Source organism: Helianthus annuus, chromosome 11, assembly GCF_002127325.2.
Source record: "Helianthus annuus cultivar XRQ/B chromosome 11, HanXRQr2.0-SUNRISE, whole genome shotgun sequence".
In the NCBI taxonomy this organism is placed as follows: Eukaryota; Viridiplantae; Streptophyta; class Magnoliopsida; order Asterales; family Asteraceae; genus Helianthus; species Helianthus annuus.
In genome coordinates, this window is record NC_035443.2 from 186,170,344 (window position 1) to 186,194,868 (window position 24,525).

At 34.4% G+C, this 24,525-nt stretch overlaps 1 protein-coding gene and 1 long non-coding RNA gene across 10 annotated transcripts; one reads left to right on the plus strand and one right to left on the minus strand.

Annotated features, from left to right (window-relative positions):
- Positions 1-2,425: 2,425 nt before the first annotated feature.
- On the minus strand, positions 2,426-24,059 carry LOC118484335. Of its 2 annotated transcripts, none has more exons than XM_035980373.1 (2): positions 23,479-24,059; positions 2,426-2,581 (listed from the first exon to the last, which is right to left on the minus strand). In XM_035980373.1, the coding sequence occupies exons 1-2, from the start codon at positions 23,959-23,961 to the stop codon at positions 2,540-2,542; spliced, it is 525 nt and encodes a 174-aa protein (XP_035836266.1). In that variant the 5' UTR covers positions 23,962-24,059; the 3' UTR covers positions 2,426-2,539. The 2 variants fall into 2 exon arrangements, with proteins under 2 accessions (XP_035836266.1, XP_035836267.1); XM_035980374.1 differs by having other exon boundaries at positions 2,426-2,555; positions 23,459-24,058.
- Positions 6,896-11,490, plus strand: LOC118484336. Of its 8 annotated transcripts, XR_004873362.1 has the most exons (14): positions 6,896-7,112; positions 7,207-7,326; positions 7,393-7,490; positions 7,662-7,926; positions 8,026-8,132; positions 8,663-8,715; positions 9,427-9,578; positions 9,652-9,847; positions 10,335-10,403; positions 10,481-10,582; positions 10,666-10,758; positions 10,856-10,921; positions 11,038-11,221; positions 11,317-11,490. It is a non-coding gene; the product is annotated as an uncharacterized LOC118484336 (long non-coding RNA). The 8 variants fall into 8 exon arrangements; XR_004873364.1 differs by lacking the exon at positions 7,393-7,490 and having other exon boundaries at positions 8,650-8,715; XR_004873366.1 differs by lacking the exon at positions 7,393-7,490 and having other exon boundaries at positions 11,009-11,221.
- Positions 24,060-24,525: the final 466 nt, after the last annotated feature.

Consider the following 24,525-nt stretch of genomic DNA (forward strand, 5'->3'; position numbering starts at 1 on the left):
CATTTGCTTCTTCAACAGCTTTTCTTGCATGATCAAAGTTGAATTTTCTTCTTTTCTTGTGTGCATTCCATGCTCCTTCCCAACTGTTTTCAGCATACAGCGCATACGATTCCATTCCAGTTGCCTCCTTGATTTCTTCAGCACTTGTGCTCCTTCCGAGACTGCATTCAGGTACATCTTCCCTTTCCTTCATTCTTTCTGATTCGTTGGCTCTTGTCTGCACGTCTTTAAACTTATAATAATACACTAGGATATCTAAATACATGGCATAAACGGTCCGCATGTATTCACCATCCTTGTATTCAAAGCCCATGTCTTTAGCGATAATCGGCCAGAGATTATCTTCGGTTACACTGTTGTAACCACCATCCCGTTCCACAATCATGTACAGACTCAGCAAATCAACTTTTCTGTTCTCGGTCATCACCGGAGGCATTGGCCTTGTGGTTATGCCCAGAAAAGTTATGACAAACCAAGACACCATTTCATCGAATTTCTTTTCTAGTTCGTACTTGTAATGGAACACAAACTTGCCATCCTCTAACATATTTAACAGATTTACACAATCTTTGAAATCATTGAATTCCAAAGCCCTTATAATCATCACACTCCAATCCGTTTCATCGGAGGAAACGTGTAAATCTTCAAAATATGAATTAAGGTATTCCTCTTTATATTTTTCATTTACATCATTCAACCTTATCACCTTTTGTTTTTCTTTTAGGCCTAATTCATCTTCCTTCGACAGCCCCGTTATTTCATTGACAGTGTTATTGATAGGAGATGAGAACATAGGAAATATTTTGCAAGTATCTCCATCCTTTTTAACCGTAAAGCCTTGCATTGTTAACTGATTTAGACTGAGTACATTTCTATCTAATTCCGGTGTGTATAAGACACCCTGAATCAACAACTTTTCATTATTGGACTTGACTTCTACAACCCCTATGCCCCGCATAAACAAGAAATCGTTTTCCCCCGAGTTGGTTTCAACCCCCACTAAATGTTTGATACGCTTGAAAACATTTAGATTACCGGCATAGTGTTGTGTAAATGAAAGACTAACATACCATATGTCTCCCCACGTTCCGCCCTCTGATCCAGTCACAATCATCTCGTTCCTTTCTTCTACCGATTCCCTTTGTTTTCGTATCCCTGCATTTACCGCTTGAGAGACAAGTTGTGTGTTTTCATCATTCTCCTTTGATTTGCAGTCGTATATGAAGTGGCCTGGGCGATGACAGTAATAACACAATTTTGTCCGATGAATTTTCTTTTGCAGTCTGGTTTCTTCATCTTGGCAGTGTTGGCATGGAAGGGTTGTCACCGTGGCTCTGATACCACATGTTGGGGTTGAACATTGTTTAATCAGATCATCATCATCATTCTGATGATGTAAACGTCTGTTGGCAGCGGACATACTTGACATACTTTAACAAACAATAACGAATGAATGGACAGACAATTATCGAAGAGGATTGAATGTCTTGGTACCGGTTAATGTTGCCGGTCCTTACATATATATACTTGACAAATTTGGCGGTTAATTGAGGCGGGAAAACTGTCATAGGCAGTTTCGAATATACCCGCTTATTATATCCACCACAACTTATCAATATGATCCGAGTTCTAGCTAATACGAATATAAGTACATATACATATCATAAATTAAGTTTAATCGTTTCTTCTAATAATTTTATCACTAACCTCTAGCAAGGTGTTTGTTGCAGACGGCTGGGTCAACACAGTCTGGTGTTGACCCGTTTAGCTAAACGTATTCACATAGTAGACACAAGACTAACGCGAACCCATTGAGGCTTTAGACTAGTCACTAACCCGGATATTTTGTAATGGATTCGTATTGTGTTGTGTCAACAAATTGCCGGTTCTAATCTGAAAAACTAAAATGCAAATTTTGTTGAAAAAAGTGAACCGAAGTTAGCAACAAAACTGAGTGATTCAGTTCATTTCAAGTCAAAATGAGTGGCCGCTGCAAAAAAAAAAAAGTTAGTAATCCAATTTTCAGTAATAAAAAAACAGTAGAAATGTGCCTTATTTCTGTCTCCCACTATATCTAGGGATGTTCATTGGTTCGGATATCATTTTATTGGGTTTACAAACTTTTTCGGGCCTAACTGATAACGAATAGGAACTAGAAATGTGTCCAACCAAACCAAATTCAATTTCAACCGATTAAACCGGTTATTATTTGTTTTACTCGATTGGATAAACAAGATTTGTGGAGTTGATAAGCAAACCAAAAACTGAACATGCAATTTGGCTACGGTTAGGATCCAAACCGAATAAACCGCATTATAAAGCCCCGAAACCAAATCTCGATTATTCGTGCATCCCCTTATGTTTAGATACCATATGACTCCTATAACATGTCAGAATCGTTCCCATAAAAATAATTGTTCAAACGTTGACCAAAACAACAATCATTGGTGAAGAGAAATACAAATAGGAATTTTCTTTTGATCTCACACTTAAAGCAAACATTTAAGACAAATGAAAATCAGTAAGATGGATCATCTAGCTAATATTCATCATCATCATCCTCATCCTCCACATAGTATGCCTCCGGGTTAACCGGCTTGAACTTCTTTCCAACCATACTCACTCCGACATGCTCCTGTTGTTGATTATCATTATCCCTCTCAGCTTCATCCGATTCTCCCTTGTTGCTCTGATCTCGTTCAACAATGGGGGTGAATGTGGGTGCTTTTCCTTCGCTAGCAACTTTGCTGGTGACTTCATTTGCAGACATGTTATTGTGCACTTCACCTGAACGCCCCGGTGGTTGACTATAACTGGTTGAATTCAACCCACTGTCGCTAATTTGATTAGCTGACTTCATCGGTTGGCGTACATCTTCTTGTCCCGGAGGCACCAAGCTCTGACTAGTTGCGGTCAACTGAGGTTCGGAGTGTCCATTATGAATAGATGAGGCGGTCGGAGCTGTTGGCTCGGATATGTAGCTGACGTGCTTCGTGGGATCGATGCTGGGCGAGCGTTCGAATGTTGCCGAGGGAGCTGGAGAGTAGCCGCTGTAACTCATTTTTAGCCGGAGAAGATGGTTTTCCGGTAGGATAGGGTCTTGAAGAGGTATGATCCCAATTCCCTGCCTACATGGCAGGGACCACACCACCTTTGTGCACACAAGGCATCCATGTCACCAGAACATTCTAGAAGCTTCCAGAAGGCATCTGGGCGGTTCACAGCTGGCATCAAAGATGCTTCGCCCGACATAAAGGACAACACGTGTCACCATTCACAGAAGGCCACATAGGCCTGCGACAATCCAGGGAGCAGGGCTGACATGACCAGTACGAGGTACCCAGCTCAGGCGAATACAAGGACGCCACGTGTACCACTACACCCTTCGCGACAGAGCGGACCAAGTGGATATTCCCCTTGGTCGGACAGCTGGTGCGCGCCTACAGCTGGCACAGCTGCTTCCTCCTTCTTCACCCTCCGGCTATAAATAGGACCCTTCATCATTCAGGTTCGGGATCTTTGGCTCTATTTACTCACTCTATACACACACTGTTTTCCATCTCTCAGAACAGTACTTATTCTCACGCCGGAGCCTGGTTAAGAGGGAAAACCCCCTTTTCCCCTCTTAACGAGACTAACGGTGTTTACTGTTTTGCAGATCTCAGGCCACCGATACGAGCGAGAGAAGAGGTTAAACCCCATAACTGAAACGACCCTCTTGGTTATCTTTGTGTTAACCATTGTTTCAACAGGTCTGATGAGTTTGGATGATATGTGTGTATATATTGTGAGTAGGCTATGAGAAGTCAAGGTCAACTTAACCGTGTAGTCTTTTTGTATTTGAAAAATTGAAGGACTTATTACAAGAAACTTCCTATATAGTGTAACTAGGTTATATCCCGTGAGCTTCACGGGTTATGGGTTGTGTTAAAAAACATTTAATAAAGTAGTTTTTAGCTAAATCCGTGAAAAATATAAAAAAATTTCAAAGAATTTCACATGTCACTATCAGAATTACTCTCCTACGTTTATCATATTATACATAGTTGAGAATGCCGGTGGTCGCGAAGCCGTTTATGGACCCAGATGTTGCATTTGCCGAATCTTGTTCTCTTATGAGGCGTGACTCACGAGGCACTCAGAAAATCACATCAGGGGCTAAAAGGCGCGCCTCATAACTTACAGTGGTTCGCGAATAGTAGACAATATCAAGTGTATATCTTCAACTGTATCCTTTTACATAATAAATTATATAATGAATATATACACTGTATCCAGAAACAAATCAAGTATCATCATTGGATCTATGCATAAAGAATACACAAAAATTATGTTCACTCAATCTCTATATAATGTGTGTGAAACTACTTAGAGACAAAAAAACTAATACCTATAACAGCAGTGTCATATGCAGAATCAGAACATCCTTAACTTCTCCAAAAACGGCTTCCAAAATCCGACATCAATGTACGATACCACTAAACCAAAGCCATTTTCCCTCGTTTACTCTCTTTAATTTCGTTTCTAACAACTCGAACCAACAACAAACCAGCAACGGATAACGATAATATCAGCATAAAGAACACACTATTCCATCCTCGTGTAGATATATATGATATATCCAGCCAAAAGCGGGCCCAACGCTGTACCAACCGAACCAGTACCATCTATGATCGCACTCACGGTAGCTAAGGCTCGAGAATTACCCTTAATTGAGCTTTGGGTACCGAGATCAGCTGCAACAGCAGTCGTAATAAGCGTGTATGGCCCGTTTACAAGTAACCCAGAAAGGAACATTAAGAATACGTTGCTGAACATCGAAATGAATTAATAATATTTTCCCGAAAATCTGTCATGTGTGTTTTACATTTATTTGTTTCTGTTTGGAGTGAACATACCTCAGAGGATTCAGACGGTGAAATCGGTCCAGGTCTATGGGTGCAACTGAAATCCTTGCTTTAGGTTTCTCATTTAATAAACTATTAAAAAAATGCAAACGCATCTCAGTTAATAACATCTAAACTCAATCATCATCTTCAAATTCAATATCCCACAAAAACAACCTTACTGATTCCATTCGACGGCTGCAGATCAATTCATCAAACAATCTAAACACTCAGTTGCGTGGCATCATATGTTGTTTTGGAAAAAAAAAACGTACGATTTAGGGCTTTGTAAAGCCTTAAAAATGCCAATATAATAATTTTTGAACCATTCACATACATCCAATCATGATAGTCTTATCATGTTTTGACTTTTTTTACAGTCAAATGAGTCACTTTTAAATCGAGTTAATTACTGTTTCCGTCCCTGTGGTTTGTCAAAAATCACTATAAGTCCATTAGTTTAAAAATTGCGATTTCAGTCCCTGTGGTTTCACTTTCGTAACAATTTCAGTCCCTGTGGTTTCACTTACATAACCATTTTAGTCCGTCTATTTTGTTAGTACAGGGACTGAAATGGTTACGAGGTGGACTGAAATGGTTACAAAAGTGAAACCACAGGGACTAAAATCACAATTTTTAAACTAATGGATTGAAATAGTGATTTTTGACAAACCACAGGGACGAAAACAATAATTAACTCCTTTTAAATCGCTCAATCATTTTCATAAATGGTTTAACAAAGCATCATCAATTTTCTTCAAAAATCTAACAAAGACAAAAGTATTTTATCACTATTTAAACTACTAAAGCAATGAGGAGTCGAGACTATACGGGCTGATGATGTTTTTTGAAGAATATTCTCGGTCATCTTCATCGCTCCTGCCATTAACCAAAATAAGTTATTCAGACAAAAAACTATCTCGATATACTTTTTCTACATCAACCCCTTTCCTTAATATCCAGATGTGATTATTTGGATAGAAAATAATCAAAAAACCGAGATCAAAATTTAATTACCCAACACTCAAAACTGATAATTGCAACTTTAAATTGCAAAGTTTATATTAAAAACAAACCAAAAAGCCCCTTGACCTATTGTTCAAGAATTGAAAATAATTTTTGGCGAATCGTAACATATGTAGATTTGTTCATCACAAAAAGTTACGTAACACCATCACACGTAAAAAATAAAAACGCTGAAAACGGACTATTGCGACTTCAACTTGAAACATTAAGCTTAAAAGCACATCTAAAGAACCCCATAAAGTATAGTTCAAGAGTTCGATATGTTTTTCAATGAATTATGACGCAATTTATATAATTCATGACAAAAGTTTCATAATACCATCAAACTATCTAAAGAAAATTTTGAAAGAACAAACTTGAGTATCAAACATACAAAAAAAGTACCTGCTCGTGGAGCGGAAAACGGATACTGAGTTAAGCGAAGACCCGTCAAATCTCTCACCGGAATAATCCGGTGACGATAGTTTAGGGCTTTGTCGGGGCGAATCACATGGATGTATCTTATGACTAAACTTGCCCCCAAATTTCTGTTTACTCTCAAAACCGGCACAAAACTTGCATGGTCGGATATCAAGCTCAGCAAACGAACCGTATCCTCGCACACAACCCTCACAAAACACGCGGCTACACTTTTGACAGCGGAAACCAACGCTAGACTCCGAAAATCTCAATCCGCATTCACAACATATGGTTTGACCAACATCAGCTATGTTGACTTCACCAGACACAGAACTTATATCACTTTTTCCCCAATAAATCCAATCTCTATACCTAATAAAACAACAAGGTTTTGCCACTTGGCATCACCTCAATCCACCAACACACTTGTCAAAACCTCCTTTAGTTTACTATCCTATGTGTCACAATCTCAAGCCCTCTATCCTAGGTGTAATTTTGATAGTTTTTTCATTTTTTAATTTAATCCTATGTGTAATTTTTAAAGCATATACAACAAACCCTACTCAAACCAGTTACTGGTTCAAACGTCAGAAAGCTTCCACCTTTCCAGTTTCCTCAAATAGTTTCTCATTCAAATTCAAATTCACTATTTCCCCAATCCAGATCTGGAAAACAAATTCCATAACCCAGAGAGAGAGCCGATGGAAACGCCCTTGATTCAACCGATCTTCATATATAAGTTTTTGACCGATTATGGTTTTTCGATTCGTCGTCTGTAGAGATGAAGATCGTCTTCTTCAGGTACGATCATCTTAGTCATGTTGGTTTGTTTCTTTCCGTTCATCTCAAAGTTAGGGCTTCGATTAACGGAAGGGTTTTTGTTTTGGTGATATAGGTGTTTACAACGATCTCGGAGCTCCAGATCTGAGCATAAGTTTATCACGGCCGGTGCTCGGCGGCGAGCAACATCCGTACCCTAGGCGGTGCCGTACTGGTCGCCCGATGTCCACCAAAGGTACACTGCTACTTACTGAACTGTATGAATATTAATACTAAGTTGAAGGTTGTATGTTATTTCTAGGGTTAATATATCATTGTTTTGTTTGAGGAATAAATTGAAAATCACTGTTGGAATTGGAGCAAAAATTAGAGATCTTGAATTTGTTTTTCGTTCAGAAGGTGAATTGTTTAGATATGCTTTAATTTGATGAGTTTTTTTAGTTTTAAATTTTCAAATTTGGGATTTATTTTTTGTGGGTTTTCGATTTAATGCAACTTTATGTTGTTTGTTTATGTAAAAATTTGATTGTGTTTTGATTTGAATTTAAATATAAATTTGTCTTCAAGCAGGGAAAATAAAGCATAACAATGCTTCAGCAATTGATCTCAATGCTAAAGATGATGGTCCATCATGTGTTGATGACACAACTTTATCGCAATCGAAGATGAATTGTGTAAAGTCGAGAGGTTTCACATTTGATCTAAACATCGAAGATGATCAAGATCAAGTGAAACCGCGCGATTCATTGTCGGAATGTGGGAGTACTTGTCATTTAGGGGGTGAGCGAGACTCGGTGAGGGTTGGAACAAAATGAAGCGAAACGGGTTTTTAATAGTATGGAAACTAATCTTTATTGTTCTATGTTCTCCTCTTCCTTTTTTTGTACCAGATTCCATATTTAGTCTCACAATGTTATTCTTTGTCATATTTTAGAGTTGCTGGAAATAGAAATCAAGTAATCTGCTTTACTTCTTCATCAGCATTGTTGTTGTTCATGGTTTGATGGTTGTTTTCCTTCGACATCATGTTCGTTGCTGAAGGTATTATTCTTATTTAATACATTATCCGTCATTATATTAATTAAGGTTTTGATAATATGAATATGGTGTTTTTGTGCACGAATTGACAACAGGTTGTAATCCGCGTTTGCTTAAGCTTTAGCCAACCATTGATTTGATTGTGTCTTTTATGCCGATTGATTTTAAATATGTTGTTCTTGCAAAAGATGTTTGATGCTCATTAAGAGAAATCGTTTTTAAAGCATATAACAAAAAGAAAATATTCGAAATAAAAATATCAATATTTGATGTGAATAGAGAAGAGCAAATGGTATCGGGTACCGTTTTGGAACCAGTCCGTTACCGAATTTTTGGGGTTTTTTTTACCGGTACCGGTTTTTACCTTCTAATCAATTGCCGACCGATTTAATATAGTTTTCTTGAGTTTGTTAATGTGGGTTGTCAAAAAAGTCACAAAATTGGGTTAAAATTTGCACTTTTGGTGAATTTCTTGATGTGGGTAGTAAAAAAATATGGGTTGATTTACTTTTTTATTGAGTTTTCTTTGCAAGGATTTGAAGAGCTCTTCAAGGAAATCACCCAGCTACTAACACCGAAGATCACCGTAAGTGTTATTATAAAAATTCGCGATAAAATTCTATTAGTTCGCTGTGAAATGATTCTGATTTTGATGTTTGGGTTAATCGGGTTCAGATTAATTTTATTCGGGTCGGTTTTTGGGTTTCCGTTAAAAAGACCATGCAGTTGTTACATCGTGTAACTACCTGCTGTGCACCAGGTTCCTATATCTAAGATGATGTCGGCCAGCACCGACAACACCGGATGAGACCAAGATGACCTCGAATCCTTGAGTGTTTAGTGTTTGAATATGCATTTAAGACATAAGTTAATCATAACAAGTATACATGACAATCCGCAAACATTTTTATAGAAGATATAGGGGGGAAAAAGAAAGACAACATAGAAAATTAGAAATACTCAAATAGTAGAAGAATGAGTTTTGATTAGAACACCTGCTCACAGAGAGCTCCTATGGTTAATAGTTTTTTTTCATAAAAGAGATTGGTTAAATAGTTAAACTTGATTATTAAGTTCTTGATGTAATTGTTTTTCGTTGCATCTAGATGTCAGATGGTATTTGTCATGTTGATGTCTATCTTTAAGTAGTAACTTTTATTTTTTTCTTTTTAAATGGATATCAAATATATGTACATTGATATGTTAAATGTCCGGTTCGTAAATGGTAAGATATGTTCGTTGGCACTATTAGTATTCAAGTAATCATTTGGTTATTGATTCTGAATCTTTTATTTAGTGACATAGCAGGAACGATTATTGGTTCATTCGGTTGATGATCTTGTACATAGCGTGTGCGCATAAGATATGGTGGTGAAGAAGAGAACGGATAGTGGAGGATTTCATGATTTACTGGCCCCCGTGATAACTAGAGCTCCTAGATCCTTGCGGGTTAGCATAAAATTAAGTTTGTTTTCATGCGCGAATGTTCATTTGTACTAACACATTTTATTTGATTCTTTAGAGGAGGATTCTACATAACAAATCATTCAAAGATGGTGGAATTTGTGCTTTTGAGTTGTTGGCAAATGTAGCCGACAAGCTATTACTGAACTATAAACCGAAAAACATTGTCGATTATGATGTTGGAGACGTCGATAATGAACTGGCGCAAGTCGAATATGTCGAAAGACATCTACAAACTCCACAAACATGTAGAGGTACAACTTAAAAGATTGTTTATATAGTTTTCTTGAGTTTCTTAATGTGGGTTGTCAAAAAAAGTCACAAAATTGGGTTCAAGTTGCACTTTTCTTGAATTTCTTGATGCGGGTAGTCAAAAATATGGGTTAATTTACTTCTTTATTGAATTTTTATAGAATTTCTATTAAATTTACTATTTTATTAAGTTTCTTGATGTGGGTTGTAAAAAAAATCACAAAATTGGGTTAAAATTACATTTTTCTTGAATTTCTTGATGTGGGTAGTCAAAAATATGGTTTAATTTAATTTTTTTAATTGAATTTCTGTTAAATTTACTATTGTATTAAGTTTCTTGATGTGGGACTAGACTATAAACCGAAAAACATTATCGGTTTTGATGTCGGAGACGTCGATAATGAACTCGCGCAAGTCGAATACGTCAATAATGAACTCGAGCAAGTCGATATGGGTTAATTTACTTTTTTATTGAATTTTCTTTGCAAGGATTTGAAGGTTTTTTCCACCTTTAATGAAGAGCTCTTCAACACCCAGCTACTAACACCGGAGATCACCGTAAGTGTTTATTATAAAAATTCGCGATTAAATTCTATTAGTTCGTTGTGAAATGATTCTGATTTCGATGTTTGCAGATGGAGAATATGGTGTATTTGTACGTTGAACTGGGACTGATGCATTACGGGATTTTTATTTGACCCTTTTGACCCGTTCAAGATAACGCACAACCCGAATGGGTTAGAATTGCCACCTCTACGTCTATATTTCACTGTCTACATCTTCTACAACTCGGATATCTGAATTCATGATGTATATTCAGGTCAAACGACACGTGATGACCCGTATGAGGTTCACCTAACTACACCAGTGGAGGGTTATGATCCCATCCAATTTAGTCTTACAAAAATGTGCGGTAATGTTCAGTTTTTTTATCTTCCTCCCTTTTTGAGATGCAACTCCACTTTCGACAGATCATTTAATCTGATGAATGATTTTTCTTAATAATTTAGAATCCAAGCAAAATGAAGCAGGAACATCTCCGAAAGGATGGGCTCTATTTGGATCATTTCCTGCATGTAAGTAAATTATCTTTATTTGCACAGTTCTTTTATCATTGACCAGTCAGACATTTGAAGATTGTTTATTGCTATTTAAAAATTGAGGTGTTCATTAACAAAATGTGGTGGAGCAGATTCTGCTGCGATGGCTTTATTTACAAGACTCAAGTACAAAGACAAGCAAGCTATGCTATTTACTCTTTCATTAAAATGGGTTTTTTAAAATATGTATATTTTCTCAGAATTATTGTTTAATAAAAGCAGCATGGAATTGATGCACTGCCTGCCATGACCATTTTATCTGCATGTTTGGAGACTGTAAGTCAACATTTTCAAATATAGGCATATATGTATGTATATATAAAATACAAAATATAGTGTTTTTAATTCAATTTCACATGGAAACGATGCAGGTGAGTGGTGGGGGAGGTTACATGCAGGCGGATGATTTTAGTTTGTTATTTATTTACTTATTTTTATTTTAGATTAGCATTAATTTATGTTACTTCATACTTTAAATAAACATTTCATAGGAACATTTTAAAAAATGGAGATGTCGAACAAGTGTCAAAACATTATTATTTTAAATTATTTGGTTTCATGTTATTTGGATTTTTTTAAAAATCATACATCATATTTATTAATATGTGTAAATTTAACTTTGTTAAACCCGTGTGTCACACGGGATATAAGCTAGTTCTTGTTATATAACCTCTATAACATATCCTATGTCAATAAACTAATAAACTGAAAAACTATAGAACCCAAAAACTGTAATAAAAAAGACAACTTGGGTTTTCTTCTATGGATGAAAAAGATTCAAGAAAGCAACAAAAAGGCCATCTTGAAATCAAATAACATCTCAATTTAGAAATGTATATACACAACACAAATCAGTATCTTTTTCTTCTTTTGAAATTATATAAAAGTAACAAACTTTAGCTAACCAATTCCAGAATCAAACATCAAACACACCAGATCCACAACTTGATTAACTCAATCAACAAAGGTTCGAACAAAAAGAAACAAACCCTCATGTTTCAAGCACCAAAAACTCATAAAAATGTTTACCCTATAACATGCACATCTCACCAAACAAAAAGACCATGAAAATTCTTTAATAACTGCGTAGGGGAGGAGAATGGATGAATGATAATGGAGATGTGGATGAGGCTAGACCTTCATACATGAATCTTTTTGAGAGAAAGAGAGAGAAAAGTAAAGTTCAGTTTGAATTTTGAATTGAGATCTGATTTTTTGTTACGTTACACAAACAGAGAAATCAGGGGAACTTGACACGTGGAAAGAAGAAAGGGGGAGGCTGGATATGCTTACACGTGGCCTACTCATGTTTTCCTTTATTATATAGGAAGATGCTAGTCTTTTAAACATTTGAACATTTGAAGTATTTATAAGAAGAAACTTCCTAGTTCTTACATATTTATATAATGTTTTATGATAAATAATAATAAGAGAAAAACGTTATAATTATAATTTGCATGAATATTTTACTTGATATGTAGTGGATACATTCTATAATTTATAATATTTTCTTCATTCTCTCGAGACCCCATAATTTTGTTTTTCTTTTCCCTCGGAATAAGATTTTTTTACAATGTCTTTGATTTGTATCAAATTAACATTGTTTGGTTTATTTTTGACGAATGTGTGATTTAGGTTTCAGGATATAAATTAGAACGTTAAACGTGGGGAAAGTGGGTTTGATGTGAAAGGAAGAGGGGAGATCAACATTAATATTAACACAAAAATAAAACAATAATAATATTATTTGATCAAAAGTAAAGAAAACTACATGTATGATGTTACTTGTAATTAACAACTAAAATTGATGGATAAATATATTCAGTTATTGCTTTCATTTTCTAAGATGAATTTAAATTACTTTTTCAACAAACCAAACATGATCCACATTCATTCACTTAAAACAAGGTGTATGCTACAATATCGTTATATCATAAGTTCCTGTTGATATTCTATGTAGGTAACACCTAGTGGAGTTTACTCGGCTATAGAGATGTGTCTAATTGAACCGAATTCAACCAACTAAACCGATAAACGATTGAACGATTAAAAGACTTACAATTCCGTGTACTCGATTGAATTTGGGTCGCTTATCTAGGTAAGCAAGATTTGTAGTACTGATAACCGAACCAAAAACCGAATAACACTTGGATACGGTTTGGAACCGAACCGATTATTCGAAAAACATTTCAGAACATTGTTTGGCTGTGAATATGGTTTGGAGTTTGGTTGTTTTCGGTTATGGGTAATTTTGCACACCCCTAACCATATCCATGTTTCCGCACTTAAAATGAATGTGCATGCCCTAAAGAGTAAGTTACAAGCGTCTTATGCTTCATTGTCATTGTAATGTATAAATTAAAAGTGGAAAGATGATTGTAACACGATTTAAAGAAATATAAAGCCTTAAATCTTCGGTTCATATATCAAAACAATGACTCAAATCTTAACATCGATTGAGAATCTACCAATAAAAAAATAATAGTACAACAAACACCGTTAGGGTTACTCGTGCTAACAAAAACTTAATAGTTGCGATAAAAGAAAAGTCAATTTTGGGGGTTTTGGGATTTTATGAAAATAGCCATATGTGATATGTAAGTGTAACAGTGGGTATTTGTTATTGTAAAAGAAAAGTCAATTTTGGGTGTTTTGGGATTTTATGAAAATGGCCAAATTTGATATGTAAGTGTAACAGTGGGTATTTGTTATTGTTTTATTTTGGGCTATGACACATTAAGGAATAGGCTGGTTGAGTATCTCTACATCTCTTATGGAGTCTGGGAATAATTTGTATAAGACGGACTCAATGAATAGATTTTAGTTTAACATGGGTATGGATTTGGGCTTATAAACATTGGGGGTCTGTTTGGTATGGGGTAATGGAATAGATGAGAGAATGGAATGGACGAGGTAATGGAATGGACAACGGAATGAAATGGATCATTCCATTCCATTGTGATGTTTGGTTACTCATATGTGAATATAATGAATCATTACTTTGTACAATTTGATAAACAAAAAAAGATGAAGTAACGAAACACAACTGTATTAAAAACGACAAAAATATAATTGGCTCAATAATAATAATAATAATAATAATAATAATAATAATAATAATAATAATAATAATAATAATAATATATTAATGTTATAGATTTTTTATATATTAATATTAGTATGAATATTAATAAATCTATATATATAATAAAGTAAATCATATTGGGGACACATGGCACTCTATAAAGTGATCTCAATAATTTTTTCCCGCCTAAATAAATAGATATTGATAATATTTGTTAATAAGATTTAAATAAAAAATATATTATTTTAGTCCCTAAATTTTATATTTTTATCTTTTACCCCAAAAAACTAGATTGATCACATAAAACAAACTTATAATAATAAAACAGTTTAATATACTTTTTGTAATTTTTATTATTTTAATCAATTTATTCTATTAATCGCATTAAACAAACTATAATAATAAAACAGTTTAATATACTTTTTTTGTAATTGGGTATTTTTTTCATAAGATTCAAATAAATAATAAAATATATAAAATTACATTTATTCAACCCGTGTAATACACGAGGCTTTTTAAAAATTAATACACAAGGGATTTTTAATGATATACAAAATTACATTTATTCAACTTGTATAATATCTATATCTATACATATAATAAAGTAAATCATATTGGGGACACATGGCACTCTATAAGGTGATCTCAATAATTTTTTCCCGCCTAAATAAATAGATATTGATAATATTTGTTAATAAGATTTAAATAAAAAATATATTATTTTAGTCCCTAAATTTTATCTTTTTATCTTTTACCCCAAAAAAACTAGATTGATCACATAAAACAAACTTATAATAATAAAACAGTTTAATATACTTTTTGTAATTTTTATTATTTTAATCAATTTATTCTATTAATCGCATAAAACAAACTATAATAATAAAACAGTTTAATATACTTTTTTGTAATTGGGTACTTTTTCATAAGATTCAAATAAATAATAACATATATAAAATTACATTTATTCAACCCGTGTAATACACGAGGCTTTTTAAAAATTAATACACAAGGGATTTTTAATGATATACAAAATTACATTTATTCAACTTGTATAATACATAGGATTTTTAAAGATATAACTTTTTTTATTATTTGGTATATAAAATTACATTTATTCAACCCGTACACTACACAAGGTTATATAATAAAAGAAATAAAATGGGGACATTTTCCATTGGATTGAGATGCATGTATTGATACCAAGACTTTTCTTTTCAATTAACGCACACAAAGTAGTAAAAGTGAGTAAAAAGAATCAAAACAGTTGCATGTTTCTTTAGGGAATATTGGATTTCAATAATAACAACTATTCGTCGTTGACCGCCAATAGTCCCAACTTAATAAGTAACCACACTGGCACTCCCAAGTATTAACATATTGACCTCCAATGGACCCTAACTAACAGAACCCTAACGTCGTTAGTCTCCGGTCGCCGAAAAAACGTTTTTGGTCGGAAAACTCATTTTTTTGTCTCAAACCTCTTTGTAACCGTATTACTTATTCTATGAACCTTTTTCTACTAAAAGGCCCAATTATTGAGGTCGTCGTAAATTCTTTCATCGCTAGAAAACTGCTTTTTGTCCGAAAAACTCAAGTTTTTGGCCGGAAATCTCAACATTTTCGTCCCAAACCCTTTTATAACCTTATATCGGACCTTTCAGAACCTTTTTTCTGGCTAAAAACGTTTTTCCGGCGATCGAAGACTAACAACTTTACGGTTCTGTAAGTCAGGTTCTCTATTGGAAGCCAACATGTTAATAGTTGGGACGACCAGTGGTCATCTTTGAAATTGGAACTGTTAGCGGCCAACGGCGAATAGTTGGGATTATTAAAATCCAATATTCCTTTCTTTAATTCAACTTTTCCTAAGTTTTGTTGGTGTGAATTTTAATGACTTTATTTTTTTATTTTATAATTTTAGGATGTTTATCCCATGAAATTCATTGTTATTAGAGGTTTGTCTCGAAATTCAATGTTATTAATGACAATCTATGAATTTATCATGTATGTTCAATCAAAACTATCAAGAGTAGATTAAAAATAATAAGTATTTACAAATAATAAATTATATCATTTTCACTAATCAGCCCGTGTAACACACGGGGCCATAACCTAGTATAAATATAAACACAAGTAAAAGTATAAGTATATATATAATAATAATAATAATATATTAATGTTATAGATTTTTTATATATATTAATATTAGTATGAATATTAATAAATATAAATATAAATAAAAGTATAAGTATAAATATACTAATAATAATAATAATAATAATAATAATAACATATTTCTTTCCATTCCTTGAAGGAATGGAAAAAAAACACATACATACCAAGGAATGAAAATTATTATATTTGGAAGGAGTTACATTCCTTTGGAATGCTCCATTCCATTACCACATGATAACCAAACATGTTTCTTTTCATTCCATCATAATGATCCATTCCATTCCACCTTCCATTCCTTCATACCAAACACTACCTGGGTTTTATATAATGGGAATGGAGTTGGCCCTACTAATTTTCATTTGACAAGCCTTAAAGAATACTGTAAAGACCGACTTGGGCCAGCATGTCAAAATACGACTGCCTTTATTTTAGAATGTGGTATTGGGCTTTAGCTTATATTATATGTTGGGCCAAGTATGACAAAATATGTCTTCAGTTACATAAACAAAGTGGGTGTCGAATTTATATGCGAATGTTGTATCATAAGATTTACTTGGGCCATGTGTTGGGAATGATACGTATCTTGCCACACGGTTCGAAGTTGGGCCGAGAAAATGACACAAGTATGGTATTCAACTTAGGAATTGTTTATCGGTAGAGCAGTAAATATAGAAAACCTAGGGCACTTGTAAATCGTCGGGTATCTTGTATACGGCCTCAATCTGCCTCTGTGAACATACATTAGCAATCAAACAAGTTGGGATTATGGCTTAATTGGCAATTTCATGACTTTTTATCTGATTGCCCATGAGTCCATATGTGTGACACTTGCCATGCTGGCAATCAAACACAAACAAATCTTTAATCCGAGCCATGCGCTCGTTAGTGAGGTGGTTATCGATACGTGATCAGTGGCAGATCCAGGAATTTTTTCTTATGGGTTCACTTTTTTTGTGGTCAAACTTTCACAACCATACCATACAATTTTCAGGTCGGTTAGGTTAGGTCGGGTCAATTTCATACTTTTACAAGCATTGATTTCGGATTCGCAATCAGACATCACGAGCTCTCAACTTACAATAAGCAAATGGCCAACACATTTTAGGTTTCAGCTTGTTAATTGACATGATATATGGAAAGAATCTACACATTTTACTCGTACATAGAGACATCACAAATCATAAGCTCCAATTCCAAAAATATGAATAGATATGAACAAATGAAACAATATAAGCAACCAAAAAGCTCAATTGGCATAGCGATTCAATCTCATAGTGTTAACTTGTCAACGTACTTTAGCTTTTAAAATTTTTAATTAACACGAAACATGCAAAAAAAAAAAAAAAAAAAACAAAAAACAACACGTTTTACTTTTATAAAAAACATTATTCTCCAATTCTAAAAAGTAAAAACCAAACAACACAATCCCTGACCAAATAAAATAGAGTAAACTGCTAAAATCGTCCTTGTGGTTTGACTCAAATTGCTAGATCAGTCCAAAATCAACTTTTTTTGCTAAAACAGTCCCTGAGCCTAGTTTCTGTTGCTATTTCAGTCCAATAAATTAACACCGTTAGAACCTCCGTTAATGAATGGGTAAAACTGCTAAATTCGTCCCTGAGGTTTGATTCAAGTTGCTAGATCAGTCCAAAATCAAGTTTTTTGAATTTGTTAATTATAAACTTATTTAGGTATATAATTTTTCTAGACTTGCATTAATTTTTTGAATTTGTTAATTATAAACTTATTTAGATTATAAACTTATTTAGGTATATAATTTTTCTAGACTTGCATTAATTTTTTGAATTTGTTAATTATAAACTTATTTAGGTATATAAATCATTAATATCACAAGAGAAAAAAAATCCTTTTGTTAGTTATTTTGAAAAATTATTTGTTAGTTATTTTGATTATTATTATTATTATTATTATTATTATTATTATTATTATTATCATCATCATTAAATGTTTACTAATTATATACTTAAGTATTTAAATAAGATAATACTTAATTTAATTTAAATAAAATTAGTTTTAAAAATATAAATGTAGCTTTTTTGAAGAGCGTAATTTAACCGGCCCAGCCTTAAATACTGATTTTATTTTGATGTTGTTGTTGTTGTTACCATGTAAATATTTAGTATTTATTTAAGGATTTAAATAAGACAATAGTTAATTTAAACAATATTTAGTTATGAAAAATACAAACATTATATGTAAATTTAAATATTAAGAAATTAACATAATTTTTATTTGTTTTTATTTAAATCGTAATATTTAATTTTTAATATTTATCAATTATTTTAATTTAATATTTGTATTACAAAGTTCTTTTATTCATTTTTTCTACTTAATTAAGTGGTTTCTTATTTAATAATACTTATCATTCAGGTGAGGTCGGACAACATGTCGTGCCAGAACAAGTCTCATAAAAAAAATTATTTTGGTTTGAGTCAAAACGGGTTCGGGTCAAACCAGTGTTTAAGACAGGTCAAATAAAATTGTGCTCTCCAAAAGAGCTACATTCTGTTTATATTTTTATAACTAAACACAAATTTAAATTATATATTTAGGGTAGACTTGTAATTTATCTTAAATTTTAAGACACTTAAGAAAATATATAATGCATTTGGTACAAGTATTGATGCATTAAGAACCTGTCATTTACCATTTTTTTCTCTTGTGATATTAATGATTTATTCAACGAACATAAATATAACTGGACCCGCCTTAAATAAGTTTATAATCTTGTGATATTAATGATTTATATACCTAAATAAGTTTATAATCTACATAAGTTTATAATTAACAAATTCAAAAAATTAATGCAAGTCTAGAAAAATTATATACCTAAATAAGTTTATAATCTACATAACTTTATAATTAACAAATTCAAAAAATTAATGCTAGACTAGAAAAATTATATACCTAAATAAGTTTATAATTAACAAATTCAAAAAACTTGATTTTGGACTGATTTAGCAACTTGAATCAAACCTCAGGGACGAATTTAGCAGTTTTACCAATTCATTAACGGAGGTTCTAACGGTGTTAATTTATTGGACTGAAATAGCAACAGAAACTAGGCTCAGGGACTGTTTTAGCAAAAAAAGTTGATTTTGGACTGATCTAGCAATTTGAGTCAAACCTCAGGGATGATTTTAGCAGTTTACTCAATAAAATAATCTAAAAAACGAAAAATCTTAATTGGCATATGGGTTCAACTTCAATCAGTCAACCATTAATTCCACATCCACAAACAAAAACCCCCCAACAAAATTAAACAAATATTGAAGATAGATGTACCAGAATTGGTGGGTTTTTCTCCCAAAAACAAAGCAAAAATATAAAGAAATGATAGGAATCTAGAATCAAACTCAGGGACTCTAAATTAGAAAGGACGCACTAGACCACTTGACCACCTCATGTCTTTTGTTATGGGTTCACCTAGAATTTATTAATGGGTTCCTTCTATATTTTATATATACATTTTCACTAAAAACGCCAAATCGACTGGGTTCCTGGGAACCGTTCTTTTGATACTAGATCCGCCCCTGTACGTGATGATGGAAGGGATGTTAGAGATGGTTATAATAGATGTCGTTTGTAACTAACTTGTCCGGTTTAGAGGATATAAAATTGACAACAACAACCATCAAGATAATGAAGACCTGCTGAATATAAATTCTGCAAAAAAATTGAAGTTAACCTTTGTACAAGGTTAACGTTGACTTCACTTCGACCAAAAAAGTCAATATAGTCAACAGCAGCAAAAGATGTTTTGATAATATGCTACAAGCACCCACGTCTCCATTACCACTACGTGCAACTTTATTCCATTTTTATTTAAGCATGTTTAATGCAGTTGATTTCAAAGCTTTCATAGTTGTACTTTCAGCTTCTTTTGTAGTACTTTAATTAGTTTCAGTTCTTAAAGGTGTTTTACTAGGACGTGAGCAGTCAAGACTTCCTATATGTACCAAGTAAAGTTGTTATGACCTTTATTGGCGAGAACTTTAAACTTCCAAGCAAGGATTCTCTATAAATTCTAAAGTTGATGACATGGTAAATTTCCAAGCAAGGCCCTATAGCGAAGTGATGAGGGCAATGAAGGACGTGAAGATTGGTGAATGGAAGAATGCAGTGAAGTTGTTCGACGTAATGCCCGACAAAATTAATAACATCATGTCTTGTCATTGGAGGGTTTCTGCAAACTCGGGAATTCGATCAACAGCACAACCTGGTGTTTGTTGGTTCAGGCCCCAAAATCACACATTCAAACTCACAAGTAAATTGCTCTCAAATATAAAGAAAAGAACTCTACGAGAACTTGTAGAAATGAAAAGCTTCTTTATTAAAATGTGAAAGATGGATACATCACAATTGAGATAATACTACTATTTATAATATAAATATAACCATCACATGCAAAAACTAAGTCCACGTTCTCCTTAAAAACAGCTAACAACTCAAATGTTCTGCTTTCTTCACACGTGCACGTCTGTTTTTACTCGGTCCAGCTACACCAATTTTGCAACAACCTAACCGACCCGTTAATGCTAAACTCGGTTTCAACCCGTACCCATTCACCCAACTTTGACCCGATCAAGATTATACCCAACATTGTTGACCCGTTTAGCTAAACGTGTTCACATAGTTGACACAAGACTAATCCGAACCCGTTTAGACTTTAAACTAGTCACTAACCCACCTATTTTGTAATGGATTCGTATTTTGTTGTTTTGTGTCAAGAAAATGCTGGCCTTAATCTGAAAAACTAAAATGCAAATTTTGTTGAAAAAAGTGAACCAAAGTCGGCAACTAAGTAGCCCAAAACTGAGTGATTCGGTTCATTTCAAGTCAAAATGAGTGGCTGCTGCAAAAAAATAGTTTTCCATCACTTCTTTATTTCTCTTCCTTCATATGCATTGTTGACATTGGTCAACGTTGGGAACTACACTTGACTTCCCACAGTTCACTTTTGTTTTTTTTTTTTGGACGGCAAAAAATACTTTATTCAATCACCATAACAGCTTAAGCCTTGTTCTTTCGCCCTGTGCTTCATCCACATAAATGGCATCGCCTGCGTTTCCCCGAAAATCCGATCGATTGATGCCCGCTTGCCTGAGATATTAACTCATTACGTGTTTTCCATATCGCCCAACATGACGCTATAAAAATCAGTCTTAGCAGACTACTTTTGTGACCCGAAACATCACCGGCCTTGTATAAATTGAGCAGATCCCTTACATTAGAAATTGGATTCCAAGGGACCTTGCACCAGGTGCATACCTTATGTCTAACCACTGTAGCAACGTAGCAAGATACCAAAAGATGGTCCGCGTCTTCCTCCGCTTCACCGCAAAATCTGCATAACGTCGAGCCATAATGAACATTACGTCTTTGCAAACCTTTAAGTGTCGCCAATCGGTTTTGTTCAGCCCGCCATGCAAATATGTTGACTTTCTTCGGGGCCCATTTAACCCAATCGAAGGGGGCAAACGAGACCGAAAACCTGCACATCAAATCTCTGCACGATGAAACCGAGAACATACCATCTGAAGCCCTTTCCCACACCCAGCGGTCCTTATTATTGGTAAGTAAAACAGATCCCAAAACAGTGTTGAGCTGGCCAAACTGATCCACTTCCACAACAGTCAAGGGCGCCCGCTTCCAATCCCAATGAGACTTTCTCACAGTTGACTTTTGTTATCTTTTCTTTTTGGTGCCACTGGTGTCATAAATGATGCAGGCTAGAAAATGTCAGATGTTGCTACATTTGACTTCCCACAGTTGACTTTTGACTTTTTTTTTGTCAATTGTAAAGTTTCGCCATCAGTTGAAGCTATAGTGGGCATTTTTTCCAACTTGTGTGCACCAAGATCCTCCTTTTCACTCTAAACTGAATCAACTTCTTCAACAGTGGATTCGGATGCACCAAGATCCTCTTTTTCAGTCCAAACTGTGTCAGGTTCGTTCAGGCTTTCCTACAACTTCATGGGTGTGATCGATTGATTGTGTTTCTCAATCTGGGCCCCCCCAAGATCCTCCTTTTCAATCAAAATAGCAACGTGTTCGTCAAAGCTTCTTCGAACCTGTTCTCTTGAGCCTTTTTCTAATTCGGGTGCTTTAGGATTCTTTTTTTTTCGGTCAATACTGCAACAGGTTCCTTGACAGCTTCACGAATCTGTTCACTTGGTGCACCAAGATCCACATTTTCATTTAAAACTGAACCGGTTTGATCAATTTTCGTGCTCGATATCTTCACTGACACCCCTTGAATGATTAATTTCAGATCCTTTTACAACTCCTCTAGCAATTTCATGATCCAATTCAAACTTTTCAGTCTTCATTTCTTCAACACTTCGGAAACACGTTCACAATCAGAAATGATCTCCTGCCTGATTTTATCACTAACCTCTAGCAAGGTGTTTGTTGCAGACGACTGGGTCAACACAGTCTGGTGTTGACCCGTTTAGCTAAACGTATTCACATAGTAGACACAAGACTAACGCGAACCCATTTAGGCTTTAGACTAGTCACTAACCCGGATATTTTGTAATGGATTCGTATTGTGTTGTGTCAACAAATTGCCGGTTCTAATCTGAAAAACTGAAATGCAAATTTTGTTGAAAAAAGTGAACCGAAGTTAGCAACAAAACTGAGTGATTCAGTTCATTTCAAGTCAAAATGAGTGGCCGCTGCAAAAAAAAAAAGTTAGTAATCCAATTTTCAGTAATAAAAAAACAGTAGAAATGTGCCTTATTTCTGTCTCCCACTATATCTAGGGATGTTCATTGGTTCGGATATCATTTTATTGGGTTTACAAACTTTTTCGGGCCTAACTGATAACGAATCGGAACTAGAAATGTGTCCAACCGAACCAAATTAAATTTCAACCAATCAAACCGGTTATTATTTGTTTTACTCGATTGGATAAACAAGATTTGTGGAGCTGATAAGCAAACCAAAAACTGAACAAGCAATTCGGCTACGGTTAGGATCCAAACCGAATAAACCGCATTATAAAACCCCGAAACCAAATCTCGATTATTCGTGCATCCCCTTATGTTTAGATACCATATGACTCCTATAACACGTCAGAATCGTTCCCATAAAAATAATTGTTCAAACGTTGACCAAAACAACAATCATTAGTGAAGAGAAATACAAATAGGAATTTTCTTTTGATCTCACACTTAAAGCAAACATTTAAGACAAATTAAAATCAGTAAGATTCATCATCATCATCCTCATCCTCCACATCGTATGCCTCCGGGTTAACCGGCTTGAACTTCTTTCCAACCATACTCACTCCGACATGCTCCTGTTGTTGATTATCATTATCCCCCTCAGCTTCATTGGATTCTAATCCCTTGTTACTCTGATCTCGTTCAACAATGGGGGTGAATGTGGGCGCTTTTGCTTCACTAGCAACTTTTCCGGTGACTTCATTTGCAGACATGATATTGTGCACTTCACCTGAACGCCCCGGTGGTTGACCAAAACTGGTTGAATTCAACCCACTGTCGCTAATTTGATTAGCTGACTTCATCAGTTGGCGTACATCTTCTTGTCCTGGAGGCACCAAGCTCTGACTAGTAGCTGTCAACTGAGGTTCGGAACGTCCATTATGAACAGATGAGGCGGTCGGAGCTGTTGGCTCAGATGCGTAGCTGACGTGCTTCGTGGGATCGATGCTGGGCGAGCGTTCGAAGGTAGCCGAGGGAGCTGGAGAATAGCCGCTGTAACTCATTTATAGCCGGAGAAGAAGGTTTTCCGGTAGGATAGGGTCTGATGAGTTTGGATGATATGTGTGTATATATTGTGAGTAAGCTATGAGAAGTCAATTAAGGTCAACTTAACGTGTAGTCCTTTTATATATTTGAAAAATTGAAGTACTACTACTTGTAAACTTCCTATACAGTGTAAGGCGTAGTCTTAGAAGAAACTTCCTAGTTCCTACATATTTATATAATGTTTTATGAAAAATAATAATTTGAGAAAACATGTTATAATTATAATTTGCATGAATATTTTATTTGATATGTAGTGGATACATCTTATAATTTATAATATTTTCTTCATTCTCTCAAGACTCCTTAATTTTGTTTTTCTTTTCTCTCTGAATAAGAATTTTTACAATGTCTTTGATCTGTATCAAATTAACATTGTTTGGTTTGATTTTTGACGTATGTGTGATTTAGGTTTTAGTATATAAATTAAAACGATAAATGTGAGGGAAAGTGGGTTTGATGTGAAAGGAAGAGGGGAGATCAACATTAACATTAAAACAAAAATAAAACAATAAAGGAAGAGG

Bases quoted from the DNA above. Each gene is read 5' to 3' on its own strand.
- LOC118484335 (XM_035980373.1), bottom strand. From the start codon at position 23,961: ATGAGTTACAGCGGCTATTCTCCAGCTCCCTCGGCTACCTTCGAACGC. The intron at 2,582-23,478 runs GCATACGATGTG...GTTAACCCGGAG, and splicing joins TCAAGCCGGTTAACCCGGAG to GCATACTATGTGGAGGATGA.